Source organism: Mangifera indica, chromosome 11 (genome assembly GCF_011075055.1).
Source record: "Mangifera indica cultivar Alphonso chromosome 11, CATAS_Mindica_2.1, whole genome shotgun sequence".
In the NCBI taxonomy this organism is placed as follows: Eukaryota; Viridiplantae; Streptophyta; class Magnoliopsida; order Sapindales; family Anacardiaceae; genus Mangifera; species Mangifera indica.
In genome coordinates this window covers 1267544-1289657 of record NC_058147.1, presented here as the reverse complement: position 1 = coordinate 1289657, position 22114 = coordinate 1267544, and the positions used below count along the sequence as shown (strand labels likewise).

The window sequence follows — 22114 nt, the reverse complement described above, 5'->3', positions numbered from 1 at the left end:
GAAGTGTTGTTACTCCTAGTTTAGTAGATTTTCCTTTTTGGTAATTGATTTAGGCCACCTGTTGCAGTTACCAGCATAAATGTTGCCCGGCGATTCACCGCAATTTCAGGCCCCCTCAGGGGGAACATTTTCTGAAAGGATGGAAGGGTGGATGCAAGCTACCGCAAATAAAGTTTAACTTAATTTTGATTCAAATTCAATATAATTAACTCGAGATCAATTTTGGTTTATTTAATTGACGACGAATTCATCGAATGAGAAGAACAGTTATTAGAGATGAAGAAGAAAAGAAAAATTGCCAGAATAACAAAAAAAAAATGAATCTATCAAAAAATTTCCAATAACCCAATTGGCTTAATTTGATCTTGAGTTAAAGTCATCCCTATTTAAACTTGACTCATTTGAACTATACTAAAATAGTTTAAATTAAATCCACCCTTTAAGGTGGCCGAAACCCATTTGAAATAGAAAGCATTGGCGTGCCTAGAATTGAAGATCACTGTCATTTATCGTCGAAACTTTCACTCTGCTGCCTATTCATTAATATTAATAGCAAACATCTACCACATGCGAGCCAATTTAACTCGGTTGGTTAAATCTTCAAGCCCGGTGGGCTATTTACTTTTTATTTAAAATAAATTACATGTGCTTATAATAAATGTTAAATACTACTATTGATATATCATAATATGAATAAATGATTTTAAATTATGATAAAATAATACTCAATTATATAGTAACAAATAATTATTGATATCCAAATTAATATTATACTCATTATAAATATACATAGTATTATTCTATTCTGAATTTGTGGTTGCGCACATTGTTATAGTAAGGTACATCCAACCATACACAGGCCCAACAAATCTAAGGATCGCATGGATTGGCCGAACACTTCTGGGTCCAATTCTTTGCAATGGCAGCCTAATAATGAAACCAAGGAAAATCCCATAGATTGACCATTATCCGCAGAAAACATGCCAGAGGATGATTTAATTTGCATAAGACTTTGAAAGATTTAATAACACAACGCATTACAGGCATGCCAAATATAATTTAGTTGAAAGCAAAACCTGAAACACAAGGTTGAGTAAGAAAATAAGGATACTGAAGTATTACTCGGATAGGCTGGATTATAATATGGTAGCTGCTCATACTAGCTTGAAAATCGCCACTTAAATCCCTTCTTTTTCTCAGAATTTACTCATCAGAACCTCAAATATTAAATTACAGTGTTAAGTTGTTAAAACAGCCTGCTGCTGTGTTGCCTCCTCTGCTTGCAAGCTTTCATAATATTTGACAAGGACTTTCTATCCTCTGGGGCACATAAACCCATCAGGAGGGTTCTCTTCGGTCCTTGCATATGTTTGCATCTGGATAACCAAAAAAGTCCACCAAATCAATTTCAGGAAAATAAGTCACTGAAAAGTTTTAGTTGATAGCAAAATGTGAAAGGTTAACTCTCAACTTTCAGACTCATGAAGTAAAAAGTGATGTTTATGTAAAAAAATAACAAGCAAACTCCAAAATTATTAATATATAATTAAATTAAGTGAAAAGAATAAACTTAAGACAATTTCATGAGTTTTACCATTCAGTCCTTTCCAGATTAAAAACGATACAAGTAAGGGCGATATCCCAGTTTATGCTAGAACACCTTTATGTAGGACAGTTCATACTTAATACTGGGACTGAAAATTTTAGTGGTGCAGCCACCCAAAAAGTGCATGCATGATAGATCACTTTTTCCAGAAGTGCTAAGATATCATATCATACACTAAGGAAAAGCACTGGATTTAAAAAATCATTGTCTTCTATCTTCACAGCTTTTTTCAGAAAATGGGTAAGTAAATACTTTTCTCACCCTGGTTTCAGAGATGAAGAAAAAACACAAGAAACTCTCAGGACCATAACATTAACACCAGATAAGAAGCCTGTTATAAGCCCTTGACATTTAATATTCTTGAATTTTTTTATCGTATACAAACGCACATGTACAGCGTTTAGCCCTTTTTCACAAGCTCCTAAGTTTTAGAAAGAGCTGGGACATAGCACAGCAAGTAACTAGCAAATGCTAAGTTGAGTACAATAACATTTTGATAAAATCTACAGAAAATGCAATACTTACTCACCTGGTGAATCCACATCTTCAAAAATAATTAGTAAAATCAAATTTAAAAGATTATAATGGACGAGAAGCCAACTATATTTTTCTTTAAAATCATATTAAACCATAGAGTCAACGTTGCACATTCAACACTAAACATTATTCATTGCAGTTTCATATGACAAATAATAAAACTGCAAATAGAAATATATAATATACGACAATAGATAGCAGTGAAAAGAAGCAACAGAGATTTGTTAATCAGGGCTAACAGCAGCATAGAATAATGCTTACCCTGAATGGCCAAATATTTAGTTTTTCTAGACTAGGGGCCATGCTTAGCACCCTCTTCCCAGATCAGGATCATATAAATCTCTTTTTTCTGTTGAATGACCCATTCCAGCTGGATCATGACCGACAATATAGAAATTAGCTCCTGCATCGATGAGCCTTGGCATGCCATTGAACTTCAGTTGGGCCTGCATAATGCATGGGTAATGGAAATATAGCCACCATTATGAGCCTTGGCATGCCATTGAACTTCGGTTGGGCCTGCATAATGCACCACCATTATGAGCCTTGGCATGCCATTGAACTTCGGTTGGGCCTGCATAATGCACGGGTGATGGAAACATAGCCACAATTGTAGTTTCAGGGTCAGGGACTCTGTCTGCTAATACCTGCAGATATTTTAAAAAATAATAATAATAAAGGAAGTAACCTTAATAAACTAGTCACCTAGGACACCACAATGAAGTTAACAGATTCAACACAAATCATGTAGCTCCTGAAACATGCAATTTTGGGTATAATTTGATGTTGCATCCTAAATTATAAGTAAATTATAATGCTCCGCATCATGAGTTATAAAGATAATAAGTTGATTGTTTCCAATGCCATACAATTAGTATAGTAAGACATACTCGACATCTGCAATGATCACAAATACAAAGAGTTGTATTAATTTAAAAGAGTTTGACCAGTTTGTTGTCACATTAAATATGTATGATTGAATTTAGTGCAAATACCTCACTGTGTTGTTCCATTCGAACATCCTAAGGCACATCATCAGCCTTCGTGAAGCCTCCTAAAGGATGAAGTAACAAAATTGGATTCTTGTAACCCATCTCCAGAAGTCCAAAGCATGTTCATTATGCACGGGGTTCCTCAACTGAAATGCGAATACTGCATCAGCTTGTCGGCTATCAAATTCTTTCTGGAGTTGTTTAGGAGATAGCCTATAGTGATCAAGGCCATCATTATATCTAATGGGCTTTAACACTTCAAGATCCCCGCCAATGAGCCAATTTCCAACAGGAGTAATAACTTCCTCCACATATGGCAATCCTGGTTCTGTTATTCCTAAGTTCTAGCAATTCTCTCTTCTTTGTTATGCTTATATATTTCAATACTGCAATGAAATTTAGGAAACAATATAAAACTAAAAACACACAGACACAGACACAGACACATTTAGGAAACAATCTAAAACTATATATATGTAACTTCATTTTTTTTGTGATTAACCAAACGGACCTGCGAAGAATTCCCATCAAGTCTCCACTAGGGCCAACCAACGCAACATTGGTTGACGACCCCATTCGGTCTTTTGTCTCATCATCGATAGCCAACACAATGGGAAGCGACATGTTTACAATGCTACCATCTCCCATTTTCAAAGAATTAAAATTTAAACTCTGCAAATACTCATTTTCCCTCGTGAACCCTCTTAACAGACTCGCCCATCCCTCACTAATCACATGAACCCACTCTAAGTCAAACTTCGTCAGATTCACTGTCGGCATTGATTCAGCTTCTATCGCCTTGGGTGCACGTTCATTCTCCGGCACCACGAGGTCCACCAACGCCCCTCCACCTGGTTCCATGAAAGAGCTCTTAATCACAGAAGATACTGAACAATTTGAATTCGAATCGATTTAAATATTCCAATTAGAATCGTTTCTCAGATTTAAAGTTAAAATTATTTTTAATGAATTTAACTATCAACTCGGTCTCAAGCTTAAGTTTATGATGAATATTCGGGCTACGTCCGCATCTATTACAGATCCAGTCCACCTGCTTTCTTAACAAATAATCTCACCGTCACAATACGCTGGGTCACAGTTGGGTTAGAACAATGAAAAAGAGAACGACATTTGAGCGGTCCGAGTGAGCACTTTAAATTAATAATTGTAATTTCAGGACTCCCTAAATGTTGCAAGACCCTCCTTTTCACCATAGTTTTATAAAATCAACAAAGGACTCCCTAAATGTTGTCAAGACCACCATAATAAATAAATTTAAGTAAAACTAAAAATCACGTTCAAAGAAATTTTAAAATCTTTACCCGCATCATCATAGATGCTTGAATTCAACACCATTTAAAACACTGCAGTCAAGAAATTGTTGATGAATTATTAAATTTTGAGGACCAAAAATATATATTATAAAGTTCTGGGATGGAGATGATACAGTGGTATCTAATATTAATGGTGCATTTGGAGTTTGCTAACCCCAGTAATTGTCGATATATACAAAGTCATATTTATGTCATTATAACGTTAACAAGTGTATTAAATAGGGATTGAATCAATAAACACAATTTAATTAGTTTGATAATGGTTCAAAATGATTCATTCAAATCAATTGTAGTTAAGTGATCTAATTCTAAAATTTAAAAAATTGTCCCAAACTAGCCAAAGAGGCCTGTTTGGAGAGGTTCGATAGGGCGGTCTGATTTGGTTTTCAAGAAATTCATTAGATGACGATCAAAATTTGAAAATTTAACTATTTCTTAGTTGATTTCCTAAACTTTGGGCAAACATTAATTTTATAAAAACTTAAGGGAGGTTTATTGCGCAAACAATTTTGAAATTCACCCACAGACTCATCATTGGTCTGTGACGCATTAAAGTGACAGCTCCTTGCCTTAATTGCAATCGGCTGACCAATAAATCCAAGACTAAACCGATCCACTAGACCGTGCTCAGTTTTATATTCTTTACAAGACAAAAACACCCCAAGTATTTCCAAAAATTCCCGCTTTCTGAATGTAATTGTTCAAGAACTCAGGGGCATAAATGTCCCACTATTTACACTCGTGCCCTAACTGAGGCGTCACGAAACGAAATCCTCTGTTACAAAGCGGAAACAAAACTTAGCCCAACGTTTCGTTCAATTACTTTGTCCTCCCTTTTTTAAGATTAGGGTTTCGATATTTCGTTTAGAATTTTATAAGATATTTCTTAGGTTTCTAGCTCCAGTCTTTGGCAATGGGAGTACCAGCTTTTTACAGATGGTTGGCGGAGAAGTATCCTTTAGTGGTGGTGGATGTCATCGAGGAAGAGCCAGTTGAAATTGACGGTGTTAAGATTCCTGTTGATACAAGTAAACCTAATCCGAATCAACTTGAATTCGATAATTTGTATCTTGACATGAACGGGATTATTCACCCCTGCTTTCACCCTGAAGATAGGGTAATATTCAATTCAAATTCGTTTACCCTATTACCATTTTTAAAGATTTTAATTCTTGTATTTATTGGACTTTAATTGATTGACGATGCAATTTATTCTTGCAGCCTGCGCCCACAACCTTTGATGAAGTATTTCAATGTGTTTTCGATTACATTGATAGACTTTTTGTGATGGTGCGACCTCGAAAGTTGCTGTACATGGCTATTGGTGAGTGTTTAGTTTGGATAAAATTGTGTGTATTATTTGTAATACTGATTATGGAAAAAAAAAACTTATAGAAGTTTGTATGAATAGTTTCATGCAGTGGAAATTTATTGAATTATTGTTTAATGTTTGTAATATTTTATAATTCTGATCATGCAGAGAAAAACTTGTAGAAATTGTTTAATTCGGTAGACATCATTGAATATTAATTATGTTGAAACAACTTGTAGATGGTGTTGCTCCACGGGCTAAAATGAATCAACAGAGATCTCGGCGTTTTAGAGCAGCTAAGGATGCTGCAGATGGGGTATGTGGTTTCTTTCTTGGATTCTAAGTGGTCAGATCAACATGCTATTGCCAGATTGCATTTAGTGGAAACCAGTTTTTCATGGAACAATAAATTTCTGTATTTATGTTCTTGATATTTTTGTACATTAATGGATATAGACAAGTACTGGTAGCTCATAAAAAGAATATGTTTATTATAGTTAATATTAATGGTGCATTTTGAGTTTTGCTAATTACACATTCTGGAGCTTCTTTTTTTATTTGATGGATGGGATTAAGGACATATTCCATGAAATCTAGGGATTGATGATTTAATGATGTTCTTTGCCTGTTACTTGTTTCTCAGTGATAAGTTATTTAATGGAAAATCTTAGCCCTTATACATGGGAAGTTAATGTATTTGAACTTTTAAGACATATTGACTATCGAGGCTTTCCTTGTGTGGTTGCTTCCATTCTTTTTAGTGCTATCTTGGGATTTTCAGAGGTTGTACAAATTGTAGTTGTTTGTGTTCCAGTCAAAGTCCATTTACCTTTCCTCACCCTAAACTTCTAAAGAATAGAAAAAAATTTAGAAGGGAGATAATTGAGTTGTGTGGTGGCTGTTGATTCGTCAGTTGTATTTTGTAGGCAGCTGAAGAAGAACGGTTACGGCAGGAGTTCGAGAAGGAGGGCAGAAAACTCCCTCCCAAAATTGATTCTCAAGTTTGTGACTCTAATGTCATCACTCCTGGGACTCCATTTATGGCTGTTTTGTCAATTGCCTTGCAGTACTATATTCATCTTAGATTAAATACTGATCCTGGATGGGAAAAAATCAAGGTACCATCTACGTCAATGTTCTTTATTTTCCTTTGTGTTTTATTTATTCTACAATCCAAATAATTTTCTTACCCGCAGGGAACATTACAATAATAAACCACAGTTTTTAACCTTTTGCTTACGTTTTCTTTCTGTAGGTTATTCTTTCTGATGCTAATGTCCCTGGTGAAGGGGAACACAAAATTATGTCTTATATTCGTCTTCAAAGAAATCTTTCTGGTTTCGATCCAAATACGCGCCATTGCCTATATGGTTTGGTATATTTCTCCCTCAAAGCCTATGCTTCATTTCTGATAGAAACATTGACTTTAATCAGGTATCTTACACCAATGCCATGCTGTAATTATTCAGGACGCTGATTTAATTATGTTGGCCTTGGCTACACATGAAGTTCATTTTTCAATCCTTAGAGAGGTTTGTATTTTACTATTGTTATTTGTTGGTTAATTATGTATTTATGCAACATGTTATAGTGAGAGGAGATACCATTTCTTTCCTTGAATTTCATCCATCTTTTCCATCTTAATGTCTTTTGATTGGTAAATCAAGTTCTGTAGGTTTTTATTCTTAGGATAACTGATAGTTGAAGTCCCCTTTTGTCAGTCTCAACTAATTGAGTGTCCTTTTTCTTGATGTTATTCTTCAGGTTGTATTTACTCCTGGACAGCAAGACAAATGCTTCCTTTGTGGTCAGATGGGCCATTTAGCCTCAGATTGTGAGGGAAAGGTGAAAAGGAAGTCAGGTGAATTTGATGAGAAAGGAGATGAGGTGGCTGTGGTAAAAAAGCCATACCAGGTAAGTTTTAATTGAAATGTCCTTGGTTGCTGGTGTAAATTTGTTTCATAATGTGATGTCCAAATAATTATACATATTGCTTGGCTCTCATTTCCCCGATTCATCCTTTTCTTGGCTGCAGTTTCTTAACATTTGGACTCTTAGAGAATACCTGGAATATGAGATGAGAATCCCTAACCCGCCATGCGAGATTGATATTGAATGTATTGTGGATGATTTTATCTTTATGTGTTTCTTTGTTGGCAATGACTTTTTGCCACATATGCCTACGCTGGAGATTCGTGAGGTATGTAAACTTTAAATTAGGCTTTTTTCAAGTGGCTGGCCATTATTGATCTACCCGTTTCGATTTTGGGTTGAAACTTGCTAGCCAACTGTCCATTAGGAATGTCTTAACCCAAAACTGCAGTTCCAGTTGTTAATAAAAAGGTCAACCCTTATTTCTTTTCATGCATATTTTTCAGGGTGCAATCAACTTGTTGCTTGCAGTATACAAGAAGGAGTTTAGGGCTATGGGTGGTTACTTGACTGATGGAAGCAAGGTAGTAAACTGATCGTGTAATTTTCTCTTTAAGTGGTTTCAGTTCTCTAACTGCATTTGGCTTTTCTTTTCTTTTGTAGTAAATTGATTATTTTCTTTCTCAGCCAAACTTGAGCAGGGTGGAGCATTTTATTCAAGCTGTTGGATCCTATGAGGATAGAATATTTCAAAAAAGAGCACGGTTGCACCAGGTTTCTCCTTTTTTTCTCCATATCAATATGGATTTGTTCACCATGAGATGTCATCTGAATATATTACGGTTTTGTATAAATCAGGAATTTTTTACATCATGTGCATGTTGGATTCTATGAGTGTTTAGCATGAGACACTAACTGAATATGTTACAGTTGTATAAGTTACGAATAATTTTTTATTATGTGTAACTGGCTGAATACATCCACGGCATTTTGGTTTTCAAATTAGGTCCGTGGAAGCCTTTGGCCCAATGAATGAACTGGAGTTGCACAAATGGATTATATTTTTAAATTGAGATGGTGGTGTTATATGCCGAGATAGATTGGGATATCCTAAGTATCTTCCCCTAAAAAAGAAAAAGAAGATAATATGTTTGGATATCCGTTTGTTTGAATGAGAATATAACTAACTGTGGTGTATATGTATTTGTATAATGAGGAAGTGAGACTTCTAACTGTTTTAGGCTCTTCCTAGTATCGTTGTGGTTGGTAAGGTAACAGCATTTTGTGTCATTGATTATTTTATTATGGTTTATATCTAACAGAGGCAGGCTGAACGAATTAAGCGTGAAAAGGCTCAGGCGAAGAGAGGAGATGATGCTGAGCCTCAAGCCCAACCTGATTCTTTGGTTCGTGTTTCACGGTTTCGTGGTTCTCGTCTTGCTTCTGGTCCTTCCCCCTCACCATATCAGCAAATGGACATGGGAAATGATAATGCTGGAAAATTTTCGTGGGGATCAGATGGTAAAGGAGCTCCTGCTCGGCCCCCTAAGGTTCCACGGTTGTCTTCAGGGGCCAGTATTGGTGCAGCCATTGTTGAAGCAGAGGACAGTCTTGAAACAGATGTATGTTTTCCTACTCCAGGAGAGACACTTTAATGTAATTCTGACTTCTTCAGCCTTTCTTTAGGATTCATATTCTATGGGCTAGCCGCCTTTGATTTGGTATGAGCCTTAATGGCGAGGAGTTAAGAGTGCATTTAATATTACTTTACACTATATTTACTTCTCTTATATATTTGCAAGTTTTGCAGGATTATTTTGTGCTATAGTGATGCATCTTAGGCTAATTTATTCATTGACTTTCAGATGGAGGAAAATAAAGAAGAATTGAAAGCAAAGTTGAAGGAGTTACTTCGTGGGAAATCTGATGCTTTTAACTCAGAAAATCCAGAAGAAGATAAGGTTTGGATTTGATATTGCATTATGATGAGTCATAAAATTGCAAAATGATGTTGCTTTTGTGCCTTATATATTTCCTTTTAAAATTTTGAGTGGAAGAGGTTTTTTCACTCTAAAACAAAGTTGCAATTTGCTTATAGTAGCTATATTTTACTGAGGTTTTCTTCTTTCAAGTTCCTTGCATTTTTTATTTGTGGTTATGTAATGGTGAATTTGTGATGTAATTTTAAATGATAAACAGCCAAAATAGTGGGTAAAATAATTTTTTCTTATTTTTGGCTTTGCACATTTGTCATGTTGGATGTTATAACCCCAATTCTCTTTTATTAGATTAAATTGGGAGAGGCAGGATGGAAAGAAAGGTATTATGAAGAGAAGTTTAATGCAAAAACTCTGGAGGAACGTGAAGATATACGGAAAGATGTTGTAAGTTGGTCTTAAGTATCGTGTTAGATGTCGACATCTTTCAGTCAATGTAGGCTTGTCTCATGTGCTTGAGTTTCAATTGAGTAGGTTTTGCGGTATACAGAAGGGTTATGCTGGGTCATGCATTATTACTATGAAGGTGTCTGCTCTTGGCAGTGGTGAGTGTTTTTCTTCTTCCAACTTCTTGTTATTTCTTGCTGTTCTCCTTGAGCTTTTGATATGCATATGTTTGTACAGAAGTGAAGAACTTCCTGGACAATTTTGGTGTCATATCCATTTTGGTGTTTATATATTGGGTTTGAGATTCCAAATGTATCTTGTTAGCCATCAATTTGTTTTATCCATATCAGCCTCACTGGGGATATTTGTGGTCATTCTTGAAATTGTATCCATTTTTTTTAAAATTGATCTTAATGCCGTTTTGGTGTTTCAGGTTTTATCCTTATCATTATGCACCCTTTGCTTCTGATCTCAAGGATCTTGCTGAGCTGGATATCAGGTTTGAATTGGGTCAGCCTTTCAAACCATTTAATCAACTTTTGGGGGTCTTCCCTGCTGCAAGGTGTGGGAGCTACTTACTGTAATTATTATATTTAGTTTCTGATGAGTTTCCTAATTAGAAATTTATTGACTGTAACCTATTTTCAGTGCTCATGCACTCCCTGAGCAATACAGAAAATTGATGACCGATCCAAATTCACCTATAATTGATTTTTACCCAACTGGTATGCGACTTTGCTAAATGAAAATCCCTAATACTTCTTTATTATTAAATTAATGCCTTTTGAGCTCAGTCTTGATATATTATCTGTGTCAGATTTTGAAGTGGACATGAATGGGAAACGGTATGCTTGGCAGGTGTATTATCTTTTTCCCCTTGATTAAGTTTTGTGTAGGAAATGATTTCTATTCAATTCCTTGTTTTTATACCTACTTCTTTATACATTTGTACTTGATTTTATGAAGGGTATTGCCAAGTTGCCTTTCATTGATGAAGCTCGCCTTCTTACTGAGGTTAAGAAAGTCGAACACACTTTAACGGTACGGTACTTTGATTAAGCCTGCATGCGCTGTTTTCCTTTCATTCTATTGGTTCATTTTATATTAATTAATCCAAGTAATGTGTAAATCTTCTGTAGGAGGAGGAAGTGCGGAGAAATAGTATGATGTCTGACATGCTTTTTGTGTTATTATCCCATCCTCTTTCTGCAAGCATCTATACACTTGATGAACATTGTAAACAATTAACGAGCAAACAGCGAGCTGAAGTCAAGGAACGTATCAAACCTGAGTTAAGGTTTGTGTTGCCATGGCTCCATGTTTTGCATCTAGTTCTAGCTCTGGAAGCTTACTGTTGCTTTATGGAGTTTGTCTGACTTATATGATTTTAAGTTGATTCTATCTGATTTCTACGAGTATAAATCCATACCAGTAGCTATTTGTATTATATTGATGAAAATTTTCAACAATTCATGTGTCACCTGTTTCACAAAGTGATATATGCGATAATTTATCAAATTAGGTGTAGATTTTTCCAGCTTGTTTTATTTATAACTTGTACTAGGTTCATATAATTAGTGAATTTAGTTAAAATCGCTGTGTTAACTTTTCATCTTTTTAAAAAGGAAAAATCAAGGCCAATTGTGTTTGTTTGGGTCATACTGATGTTTTAAATTGTTCAAATGGATATTCGATTGTTTTCATGCATTTTTTATTTTAACAATACTAGTATTTAGCAGTTCTTTGATCACTCTGGCCCAATATTTTTAGCCACAATTTCAGCTACACATTTAGTGCAGTGTTGTAGTTCTGAGTGGAAGAGGTTTATAAGTCATGTCTTGTGTCTTGTTTTTGTTTGATTGTTGCTAATGAAGTTTATATTTAGTTTAAGTTTGAACTGTTATGATTTTATTTAGGGATATGTGCAGCGGTGGGATGAATGGTTATATATCACCATGTGCTGGTGATCCTCATCCCCCTATATTTAGGTCTCCAGTTGATGGGATGGAAGATATCATGGGCAACCAAGTTGTGTAAGCTTCTAATTATTGGATATAATTGTTCATTAGGTTATTGAAGTTATCATATTCTAGGATTTGCTAATTAATTTTCCTTTATTTATGTGCCTTGATTTTCAGTTGTGCCATATACAAACTCCCAGATGCACATAAACACATCACTAGACCTCCTGTTGGGGTCATATTTCCCAAAAAGGTAAGTACTAGTGAGGCATCTCTGCTGTTAAATGCATAGTTAATGAATGTAATGAGCCATGTGCTAGTCTTATATGTGTAATTCTTGGACTGACATTTTATTCATTAATATCATTCTTACCAAAGCTGATGCATGGGCTCTCAGAATGTTAAGTAGGCTTGAATCTTTTACTTAACTGTGGTACTAAAATTTAATGTCTAAACTTTAAATCTTGCAGATGGTGCAACTGGATGATCTAAAACCTGAGCCTACATTGTGGCATGAAGATACCGGGAGAAGACCTTACGAAAATGGAAGGTATGCACTTCATTTTGGTGAGAGGTCAATGCCAAATGGGATGCTTAACCTGTTAAAATTTCTTCCTTTCTGTGTTAATTACCTGTGGATTAGTTTAGATTGTATTTTACTGTGTTTTAAATAATTGTGTGTTTGATTTTTTTCTTTCAGGCAAAATCCCCGTGGAACCATTTCTGGCCGTGAGCTTGGCGAGGCATCGCATCGACTTCTTGTTAATAGCTTACAATTGAAGGTGAATCATAATGGGTATGCTAATCATATGCAGGATCCACCGGTACCTTATGCTGCCACTCCCTATATCCCTGCGGTTCCTTCCTATCATGATTACAGGGCTCATGATCAGGGACATCATAGAATATCACAACCTAGAACAGATTATTCTCCTGCTGGCCACCCTCGATCTTCAGTTCCTGCCCGTTCCTATGACGGTGGGTATGGTCAACCGCATTTGTCATCAACTCCTCACACAAGGTCTCAGCCTCAATATGATAGAAATAATCGGTCAGCTAACAGTGGAGGGCAGCCGATGGATTTATACAACCCTTCAGCAATTTACCTGAATGGTGGACCGAGGTACCCTCCCAGGCCTGTGGTCCAGGCGTCTGGGGCAACTTCATATTCGCATCAAGGTGGTTACAGTAACTTTCAGAGCTACAAACCACCCGGTGCTGGTAGTGCACATCAACGGGGTGGGATGCCGGCCAACCAAAGCATTCCCAGAGGGTATGGCAACCATCAGCAGAGAGGAGATCAGAACCAACAACACTACAATCAACAAAGGGGAAATCAGGGCAATTATCAAAGCAGAGGAAACCAGGGCCACTATCAGAACAGAGGAAACCAGGGTCACCACCAGTTTAACAATCAACAGAGAGTAAACTACAGCCATCATCAACGAAGTGGCAATCAATATTCTTCATTGGATAGAAGACCAAATAAAGGGCTGCCGCCACCGCCGCCACCTGGGAGCAGCTACCAATGACATAGTTTCCTGCTGCTCACCATGAGGAGCCAATGACTTCTCAAATGTTGTCCAATAGTCCTGATTTTGTGGCTGGAGTTTTATCTCTACCATTGTTTCTTTTCCCATTTCCTTGTCAGCCTTGTTTTTTACTATTTCCTTTAATATTTTCATCTTAAAATTTTTAGGTGCCATCTGATAAGAATAATCTGTTGTTGGAATCATAATTAAAATGTAATTCATTCAATGGAATATGTAGCCGCAGGACTGATGAATTGGTTAACTTTTACCGTCACTTTACACATGGGATGTGAATGCTTTGTAAGGACAATGATATGAAATTTTCTTCCAAGGCCTGAGTTTTGATGTCAAACAACTCTCAAACAGGAGTTCAAAAGTCGCATTGAACATCCTAGCATTTCTGAGTAGCTGCCGGAGTGGTAACTTTGAAAAAGGAAGTCACCCCTGTTGGAGTACTGTTTGATTTGGTTCATTTTAATTGTATTTATGCAGAGCTTGAGTACGGATTCCATAAGTTTCCGACTTGCAAGTCCAGAAGGTTCCAAGCCTAAGGCCTTTGTACAAACAAAATTCACCGTATGTGCCTGCACGTCTTTAGATGCAAGCATAAAATCTTAGATCATAATCCAACTGGATTTATCAAGAATCTAGCGAGGATCAACGTCGGCCATATTTCAAAGTGATGAATCTTAAACATGTTTAGACCAATTTATATTAAAATTAGATATTTCAAAATTTAAGACGTGCCATGTTCAACTTCATCCCTATTATATCATCACATCATGATCATGTCATCTGATCACAAAAATCAAGGCCCAAGAAGTGGAAAAAAAATAATTCCAACGGACGTGGGACCTTTTATGTTTTACTAATAAAGTGCAGTGTCCCAACGCCAGGTGCCGCACGTGTGCGGCACATTCACAGCTTATATTTGTCCAAAGGTCATAGTGGGATTATTTGGGGGGCCATTCTTTTTTTTTCATTAAAAATATAATATTAAAAAAATAATTGAGTTCAATTATTGAAGGGATTCAACTTTATGCTGAATCTGGTTTGCCTTTTAAATTTTGGAATGTTTCGGTTCGTCCTATTGGGAGTGTTTTGCACAGCTAGAAATAAAGCTTTCGTTTGTTCATAGCTCACACGTGCGATTGATTTGCTTTGTTGTTGGTCCACTCTTCCTCATTCACAACTCCACCGCTTTCACGAAAGTTTGAATTGAATGATAAATTCAAATTATTTTTAAGTTGATCGATTTAAAACTAATTTTAAATTGGATTTCTTCGGTATTAAAATAATATTTATTTAAATTTAATTTGAATCAAATGTAACTTTAATTATATATTATTAAAAAAATTTTAAATACACCTTTAAATATCATTATTTATCCAAAAGAAATTAATTTTTTTTAATGAATATCGGAGTAAAATAATTGACCTAATGAAAACTCATGGTCAAGTGTATAATCAAGTCAATTAATTAATCATCCGTGGGGGGCCTAAACTATATTATATATTATATAATTTCTATTCACTACCTACTGATAGGGGCCAATCCAGTTCAATATTTTATTCGTAGAATCCCCTATCAACATTGATTAGATGGTTAATGGGATAATAATATATACGTGGGCTCTCAAGGGATTTGGAAGGGATCGATGTCATAAATGACGAATGCTAATTAATTAGCTAAAACTTTTGTTATTTGGCCCTTGATTAATGTCACATAAGGGTTTTAGTGTTGGATTGGATCCCACATGAATGTTCATCCCAATGAAGTTTTCATTGCCAAATGTTTCTTTTTTTTTTTTTTTTTTTGGGTATTTATAACTATGATGTTCACAAATCACATCCTATTACAGTTTGCAAGGAACTCAACTCCATGATCACCTTTTTAGATCAGAAAATAATAATTCAACATAAATAATTAATGAGTTTAGAGAAGTCATCGATCTGACAACACAGATCGCTCTCTGGGGGCCAAAGCTATTCTTCTCCGAGCTGACAATGAAATTCTAGCAGCTGACAGTAACCGACCCTTTTTCATAATGTAAAGGGATATTTGCTGCAGTGTGCAGTGCGGCAACAAGTGCTGAAGCTTTTACCAGTCATAAAATTCGGTCATTTTTATTGTATGTCTAATAAAAAATGTAATCAACTTTTCAAAAGATCTGACTTGTGAACCAAAAAGTTGAATGAAATCTGATTCAAACCCTAAAAAATGTCATGCAAAAGCCAAAAAATCTTTGTCACCCACTTCATATAATCTCACCAGCCAAGCAAAGCTAGCTTCTCAGACTATCTCACTCTATACTTTACAAATAAATAATCCCCATATATATATATTAACAATGAAGTAGGGTTAGGTTTTTTCTTCTTCAACCTTCCAAAATGAGATGTGTTCTTTTCTAGACCACATCATAAAAACGTAATAAACATCTGTTGCAGTCAACACGACTCCAATTATTATATTTCCTTTTTTCATGGAAAAAGACTTTATTTATCGTTCTCTAATATAGCAGGTAGATGAACACTCTAATGATATCTGCAGAAGACGAATCGGATTCAGAGGTAAATAGGAGAAGAATATTTATTTATATATTTGTTTATAAGAAGAAAAAAAAAAACAGGCAGTTATGAAGTGACCCATCTGGAAATATATGTATATAAAAGTCTCAAGGGAAGACCCTGAAACGAAACACGAGGCAAGGACCAACCCTATAAGATAAGTTTGTGGGGAAGCTCTTGATTGGATAAGAAGTGTTGAATTGAATAAAAACATTTAAAAATTTATGTTGCAGATAAAAGAAGCATTCTTTGTACATGGAGCAAGAATCAACCTCGAGCACTAAGTTAAAGAGACCTACCAGCTCAACCTACTTCCTTTAATCAAATTCCATTTGGAAAATTTGATTGACTCCGTCAATCATAAGGCCACATAGTGGGAAATTGGGATGCCATAGAGTTTGGTTTGTTAAGAAACGAATCAAACGAAAAGAAACTGAAATACAAAATCAATATACAGTATAAGACAAATTTACGTGATTCGATTAACTCTACATCATTATTTAAATGAAATGATGCCGTGCTAGCTTAGCTAGAATATGGGGTCGCTGTTGCTTCATCAATAATTCATATATATATATATGAATTTCTAACATATGCCATTGACTTAATCGCACACAGTATCTTGATCTGTTATCATGCTCTCACATTGGATTTTCCAGGTCCTTGTAAGAGCCGTATGAATGGAGATAAAATTGATGATGACCTGAAAGAGCTTCAAACTTATATATTATATGGGTTTGCATTTAATTTCTGCAGACAAAAGTGGGCACATGGTCACCCCTCTTCTTCCCTCGGTTTTATCCATACATACCTCTATATATACATCTTGGAAATATATAAAGCTGACAACAATCTTGATTGAATGCTGTACAGAGATGTTCCAGATGGAATATCTGAATCAACACAGTGATGACATGTGACAGCATTAATTAGTTTTAGAAGTATCAGGAGACAGACAGAAGTATTTTTAAGATGTAAAATTTTCGATTATATTGATAAAATCCTGGAAACTCAACCCTAGAGTTCAAAGGGATCGATGGACCCATGAGCTGAGAATTCCATGGCGAATGAAAGAAAGAATAAGCCAATTGCCAAGCTTTTGCTTGCCATAAATAGCAAGTACAAGTACTAAATTATGCAGCAAGTGAGGCACTTCAATTATATATAGATATTTATAACATGTCTAATATATTACAGGTAGAAAAATTAAATATTGAGTTCCATATTGATTTTACTTGAGAATCTTCCAGGCAATTAGCATGGTGGTATTGGTATATTCGACCTGAAGTGTCCAAATATCGCCCTTTAGGGCGACCTTTGGCTTTAAATATCGGCACAGTGGAGTTTTAATACGGTATCTAACTCACAATTTGGTATTATTTTAAGGTTGTGGTGGGATTGTTATGGATTAACAGTACTAAAACATCATAAAACAAAGTGGGTTACATCAGGCATCAGAACAGAAGCACTAAAATACTTTGCCATTTGATTAGGGCAGAGGGCCATGCAGGCAGAGAAGAGCTAGAGAGTATGAATGGGAAGACAGGTGCATATGAACCACTTGGAAATACAGCTGTAATACACAGAAAGGAACATATTTCATAATATCAGTAAGTAGGACCAACCAGTACAATTAATATACAGACATATATATATATACATAGGTGAAATATGAGATTTTGATGGATGGATCGATCCCTGATCTTCTGTAAATAACATGAGGTGCCAAATTCATTACAAGTTTTACTTCTTATCAAGAAATGTACTTTTGAGTTTTGAAGGTAAAGGGCCTTTCTACCTACTCTCAGATCTCTATCCTCAAATTTTAATCATCATTCCCAAGTGGGGCTGCCTGTAATTCATTCCATATCACGTGTCCTCCATCAAGCTTTGTTGCCTACTTGTTTCCCAAGCATATGGATCCATCCCAACATTTTTATTAATTTACCTATACAAATAATATGGTAATATATCAATTATAAAAATTATTTTAAATAAAAATACAATATATATAAAAAATCCTACTATCAAAATAATATTAAGCATTATTTGATTTTACAACCTAAAATATATTCTAACAACTACGAAATAATTTTGATGTTATTTATAACAAATGTTTTAATGGCATGATCCACTATCAAGATAATGTACGTATTAAACACAACATTCTTCATAGTTGCGTTTAGGTTCTGTAAGTTTAGAAGTTCATTAATTATGTATAAAATTAATATTATCTTAGTATTTTTAAACGATATAAAATACTTATACATACTTGAAATTTTTTGTGCATTGTCAAGATTTTTCTATAAGAGTCATAATATAATTATTTACTTTTTTCACTATAAAATATTTTAATCACGTATTATCTAATTAATTTGTGTAGATAAATTATAAAAAAAAATATTTATACAAATAATTTTATCCTTTTTTTAACTTTTGAGAAGGAGTGCTCACTCAATATAAAATTTCATTTTTATCCTTTCTTTCATTAATCAAATGCAACTTGCTATAATATTATATATGATGGACCACCAGGCACATGGAGATATCTGCGATCCACCGTCCTCTCAAGTCCCATTATCTCACCTATACCCTATTGTATTGATTTTATTACATAAGAATAACATTTTTGTATATAAATAATAAATTAACGTATTATTAGATAATTAGATAATTTAATTTAAAATTTAAAATTATCTAATTATATAATAATAAAATATTTTATTTGTATAAATTAATATTCAACCGTTTTCACATGAATAATTATTTACATATAGTTTTAATAAGTAAAATTTGTAATGTGATTTCCTATCGCAGAGACAGGGAAAAAGGAGGATAAGAAATGTGCCATCATGGGTAAATAGCTATCGGCCTATAGCTATAGAAACCTTATCTTGACAAAAAAGGGGAAAACTTTTGGTCTAATCCTAACAAAATGAGAGACATGTAATCTATAATAATATAATGTTATTACAACACTTTTGTACAGGTGTGTTTGAGTGGAACCTGACTTGGTTTGAATTTAATATTCAATTTGTATAAATTAAATTTAAGTTAAAATTTTATCTTAATAATTTGAATTATTTATTTATTTAATAATAAAATCTATTTTATCTTTTGATAACATTATATATCTTTTATAATTTTTTAAAGATATTATATATTTAATTAAACAAACTTGAGTTAAATATTATTGATTTGCGTTAAATTTAAGTCGACTTTGAACTCGAGTTAGAGAATTTACCTCAGTACTATAATATTGAATGAATCTAAATGTCAAAAAAACAAAGAATGAAAATGACACCTAGGATTAAAATAAAAAAGAAAAGGGTGAAATTCATAAATTGGGAATTATTTATATATATAAAATTAATGAGATGAGAAAGTTGAGAGAAAATGAAATTGTAAGGTATGGTATGGTAGGGTGGGTGGTGGGGGCAGTGATTTGATATAAAAAGGGGCCAAAGGCACCAATATTCATTCCCTTACTTTTGGGTTTTGGTTTTCAGTAGTTGCTGCTTCGAAGCTGACTTCTCAATCTTCATAAATTCCTTAAATTACTACCTTAAACACCATTCTTTTATCTCTTAAAATCTTTCCCCTTATGGAAAATCTCCAACAACAACAACAACGCCTGCCTTCCATAAAATCAAGATTCAAACGTGTTTGTGTTTTCTGTGGCAGCAGCCCTGGCAAGAGTCCAAGCTACCAGCTTGCAGCCATTCAGCTCGGCAAACAACTGGTACTGTTTCTGCTTTTATTAGCATTCTTCTGATTGTTGTATTAATACTTCTTGACCAGAACTGTTACTCTTCTGTTCTGTCAAATCTTCAGAATTCAAGTTCTCAGAGATTTGAGATAACCCAGATGTCTTTTTATGTTTTGCTTGTTCTGTTTTTGGTTGGATTGGATTGGATTGAATGGCTTAGAAGAGAAATGATTAATATTAAATACTTGCAGGTTGAAAGGAACATTGACCTGGTTTATGGCGGAGGAAGCATTGGGTTGATGGGGCTTGTCTCTCAAGCTGTTTATGATGGGGGTCGCCATGTGTTGGGGTATCTCAACTTATTTTCACTTCTCTTTCTCTGTCTGTCACAGACCTTTTAATTCTAATTCTTTGTTTTCTTTTCTGTTCTTCCTGCAGAGTAATTCCTAAAACTCTCATGCCAAGAGAGGTATTCAAAGTGTTCTTCATCAAGAAGTAGAGTTCAATTATACATATACATGTATACATGTAAATTTATATAAAATGAATCTGACATCCAATTGTGAAATTCAGATAACTGGAGTGACTGTTGGAGAAGTGAGAGCTGTATCAGGCATGCACCAACGCAAAGCTGAAATGGCACGTCAGGCTGATGCCTTTATAGCCTTGCCAGGTGATCTGCTTATTTTTCTATAATTAAACTTTCCGAGATACCTGTAAAAAGCCAACTAAAGTTCAATTTGCAGGTGGCTATGGAACTCTGGAAGAACTCTTGGAAGTTATCACTTGGGCTCAACTGGGAATCCACGACAAACCTGTAACCATTTCTATCTTCACCTTCAAAAATACAAAACCATTTCACCATTTTATCCAGAAAAAAAGCTTATAAATAATGACACTGTTTCTGGATTCAGGTGGGGTTGCTAAATGTTGATGGATATTACAATTCACTCTTATCTTTCATAGACAAAGCTGTTGATGAAGGTTTCATAGCAGAAACTGCTAAACATATTATTGTTTCTGCACCAACTGCTCATGAACTCATGTGCAAGCTTGAGGTAGAATTTTGCATTTTTTTTATAACTGTCAAATGATATGTGAGAGCGCTGTTCATCTTGATGATCAATAATGTGAAAATTTTGAGCAGGATTATGTTCCCGAGCACTCTGGTGTGGCATCCAAATTAAGCTGGGAGATGGAGCAACAACTGGGTTACAACACAACAAAATCAGATATCGCTCGTTGACTTGAAGCATCAGATTGTATAAACAGAATAGGGAAGATTAACGACTGTAGATTTTAGCATATATATATACAAATGCTCACAATCCTGTAGGAATGGATCCGATTCGAGCTGCCTCTGTTCGAACCCATTGCTTGGCTCGAACAAACCAATCTCTAAGTAGAGCTCTAGTTTGACAATTTGGATCCAGATCTACTCAAGACTATTCACCCTTGAACTTCGATCGGATATTATGGATTTGATCAAAATTCATGCTGGCCCTAGTTTTGGCTCAATTCAGATCAAATTCATCCCCTACAATCCTGTAAAAATGCCAGGCGATCTCCACAGACAAATCATGCATCACCACTGTGGATCAGGCTGTGAATTCTTTTTTCTTCTCCAATTATAAATATGTATCTGGCTTTAGTGTAAACAGAGGTCAGCAGCAGTGATAGTTTTCCCATGTCGGTAATTACTAATTTCATAATAATAATAATAATTTTTTGTGGTTCTTTTCTTTCTTCCTACCTCCAAATTGATGGGTTGTTATAGATTGCTTTCATATCAAAGAGATTGATTGGGACAGAAAGAGAAATATAAAAATGGAATCTGTAAAGAACTTGGGTGTACACCATTCCCCATTCCCCAGCTGTTGGACGGGCTCCTCCAAATCATTGATACAGAAAGAAAAACAGAATTGATCTTCAAATATTTTGCTTGCCAATTAAGGAATCTGCAAGTGTTACTAATTTTAACAGTTTAAACCAAAGCTACATTCTGAGAAAGACATTGCAGTGATGGTTACCCTTTTTTTTTTTTTTGGCTTTAGGGCTTTAGCTGATGAGATTTTGTGAACTTATATATATGTACACAATCTAGAACCTAGTGTAATTCTAGGAAGGTGCTCTGACAAGAGTGAAAAGCAGAGATTACAATATATATATATAGAACTGTATATCTAATTTTCCATTGGGAATTTTTCTTGCTCTCTTTCTATGTCTGTCTTTCTTCCTTTTCTTCCTTCCCTAAATGATTATAGGATTACATTTCAAATTTAAATTTAAAAAGTAATTTCATAATAAT

The 22114-nt window shown here is 34.9% G+C and overlaps 2 protein-coding genes, 1 long non-coding RNA gene and 1 pseudogene across 4 annotated transcripts; 2 read left to right on the top strand and 2 right to left on the bottom strand.

Annotated features, from left to right (window-relative positions):
- Window positions 1-965: 965 nt before the first annotated feature.
- LOC123229162 lies at window positions 966-2640 on the bottom strand. Its single transcript, XR_006504810.1, has 2 exons — window positions 2405-2640; window positions 966-1376 (listed from the first exon to the last, which is right to left on the bottom strand). It is a non-coding gene; the product is annotated as an uncharacterized LOC123229162 (long non-coding RNA).
- A 334-nt stretch (window positions 2641-2974) lies between these two features.
- LOC123229606 lies at window positions 2975-4118 on the bottom strand (annotated as a pseudogene).
- Window positions 4119-5235: 1117 nt separating this feature from the next.
- LOC123229160 (5'-3' exoribonuclease 3-like) lies at window positions 5236-13861 on the top strand. 2 transcript variants are annotated; one of them, XM_044654778.1, is made up of 23 exons: window positions 5236-5586; window positions 5691-5793; window positions 6021-6097; window positions 6708-6899; window positions 7037-7156; window positions 7251-7313; window positions 7546-7695; window positions 7817-7981; window positions 8160-8237; window positions 8341-8427; window positions 8976-9275; window positions 9519-9614; window positions 9942-10037; window positions 10125-10195; window positions 10471-10599; window positions 10686-10762; window positions 10855-10895; window positions 11004-11078; window positions 11177-11334; window positions 11966-12070; window positions 12176-12251; window positions 12469-12548; window positions 12699-13861. In XM_044654778.1, the coding sequence occupies exons 1-23, from the start codon at window positions 5383-5385 to the stop codon at window positions 13528-13530; spliced, it is 3375 nt and encodes a 1124-aa protein (XP_044510713.1). In that variant the 5' UTR covers window positions 5236-5382; the 3' UTR covers window positions 13531-13861. The 2 variants fall into 2 exon arrangements, with proteins under 2 accessions (XP_044510713.1, XP_044510712.1); XM_044654777.1 differs by having other exon boundaries at window positions 11954-12070.
- A 5706-nt stretch (window positions 13862-19567) lies between these two features.
- LOC123229161 (cytokinin riboside 5'-monophosphate phosphoribohydrolase LOG1-like) lies at window positions 19568-21543 on the top strand. The gene is made up of 7 exons (XM_044654779.1): window positions 19568-19839; window positions 20058-20155; window positions 20245-20275; window positions 20380-20479; window positions 20553-20623; window positions 20721-20864; window positions 20954-21543. The coding sequence occupies exons 1-7, from the start codon at window positions 19702-19704 to the stop codon at window positions 21050-21052; spliced, it is 681 nt and encodes a 226-aa protein (XP_044510714.1). The 5' UTR covers window positions 19568-19701; the 3' UTR covers window positions 21053-21543.
- Window positions 21544-22114: the final 571 nt, after the last annotated feature.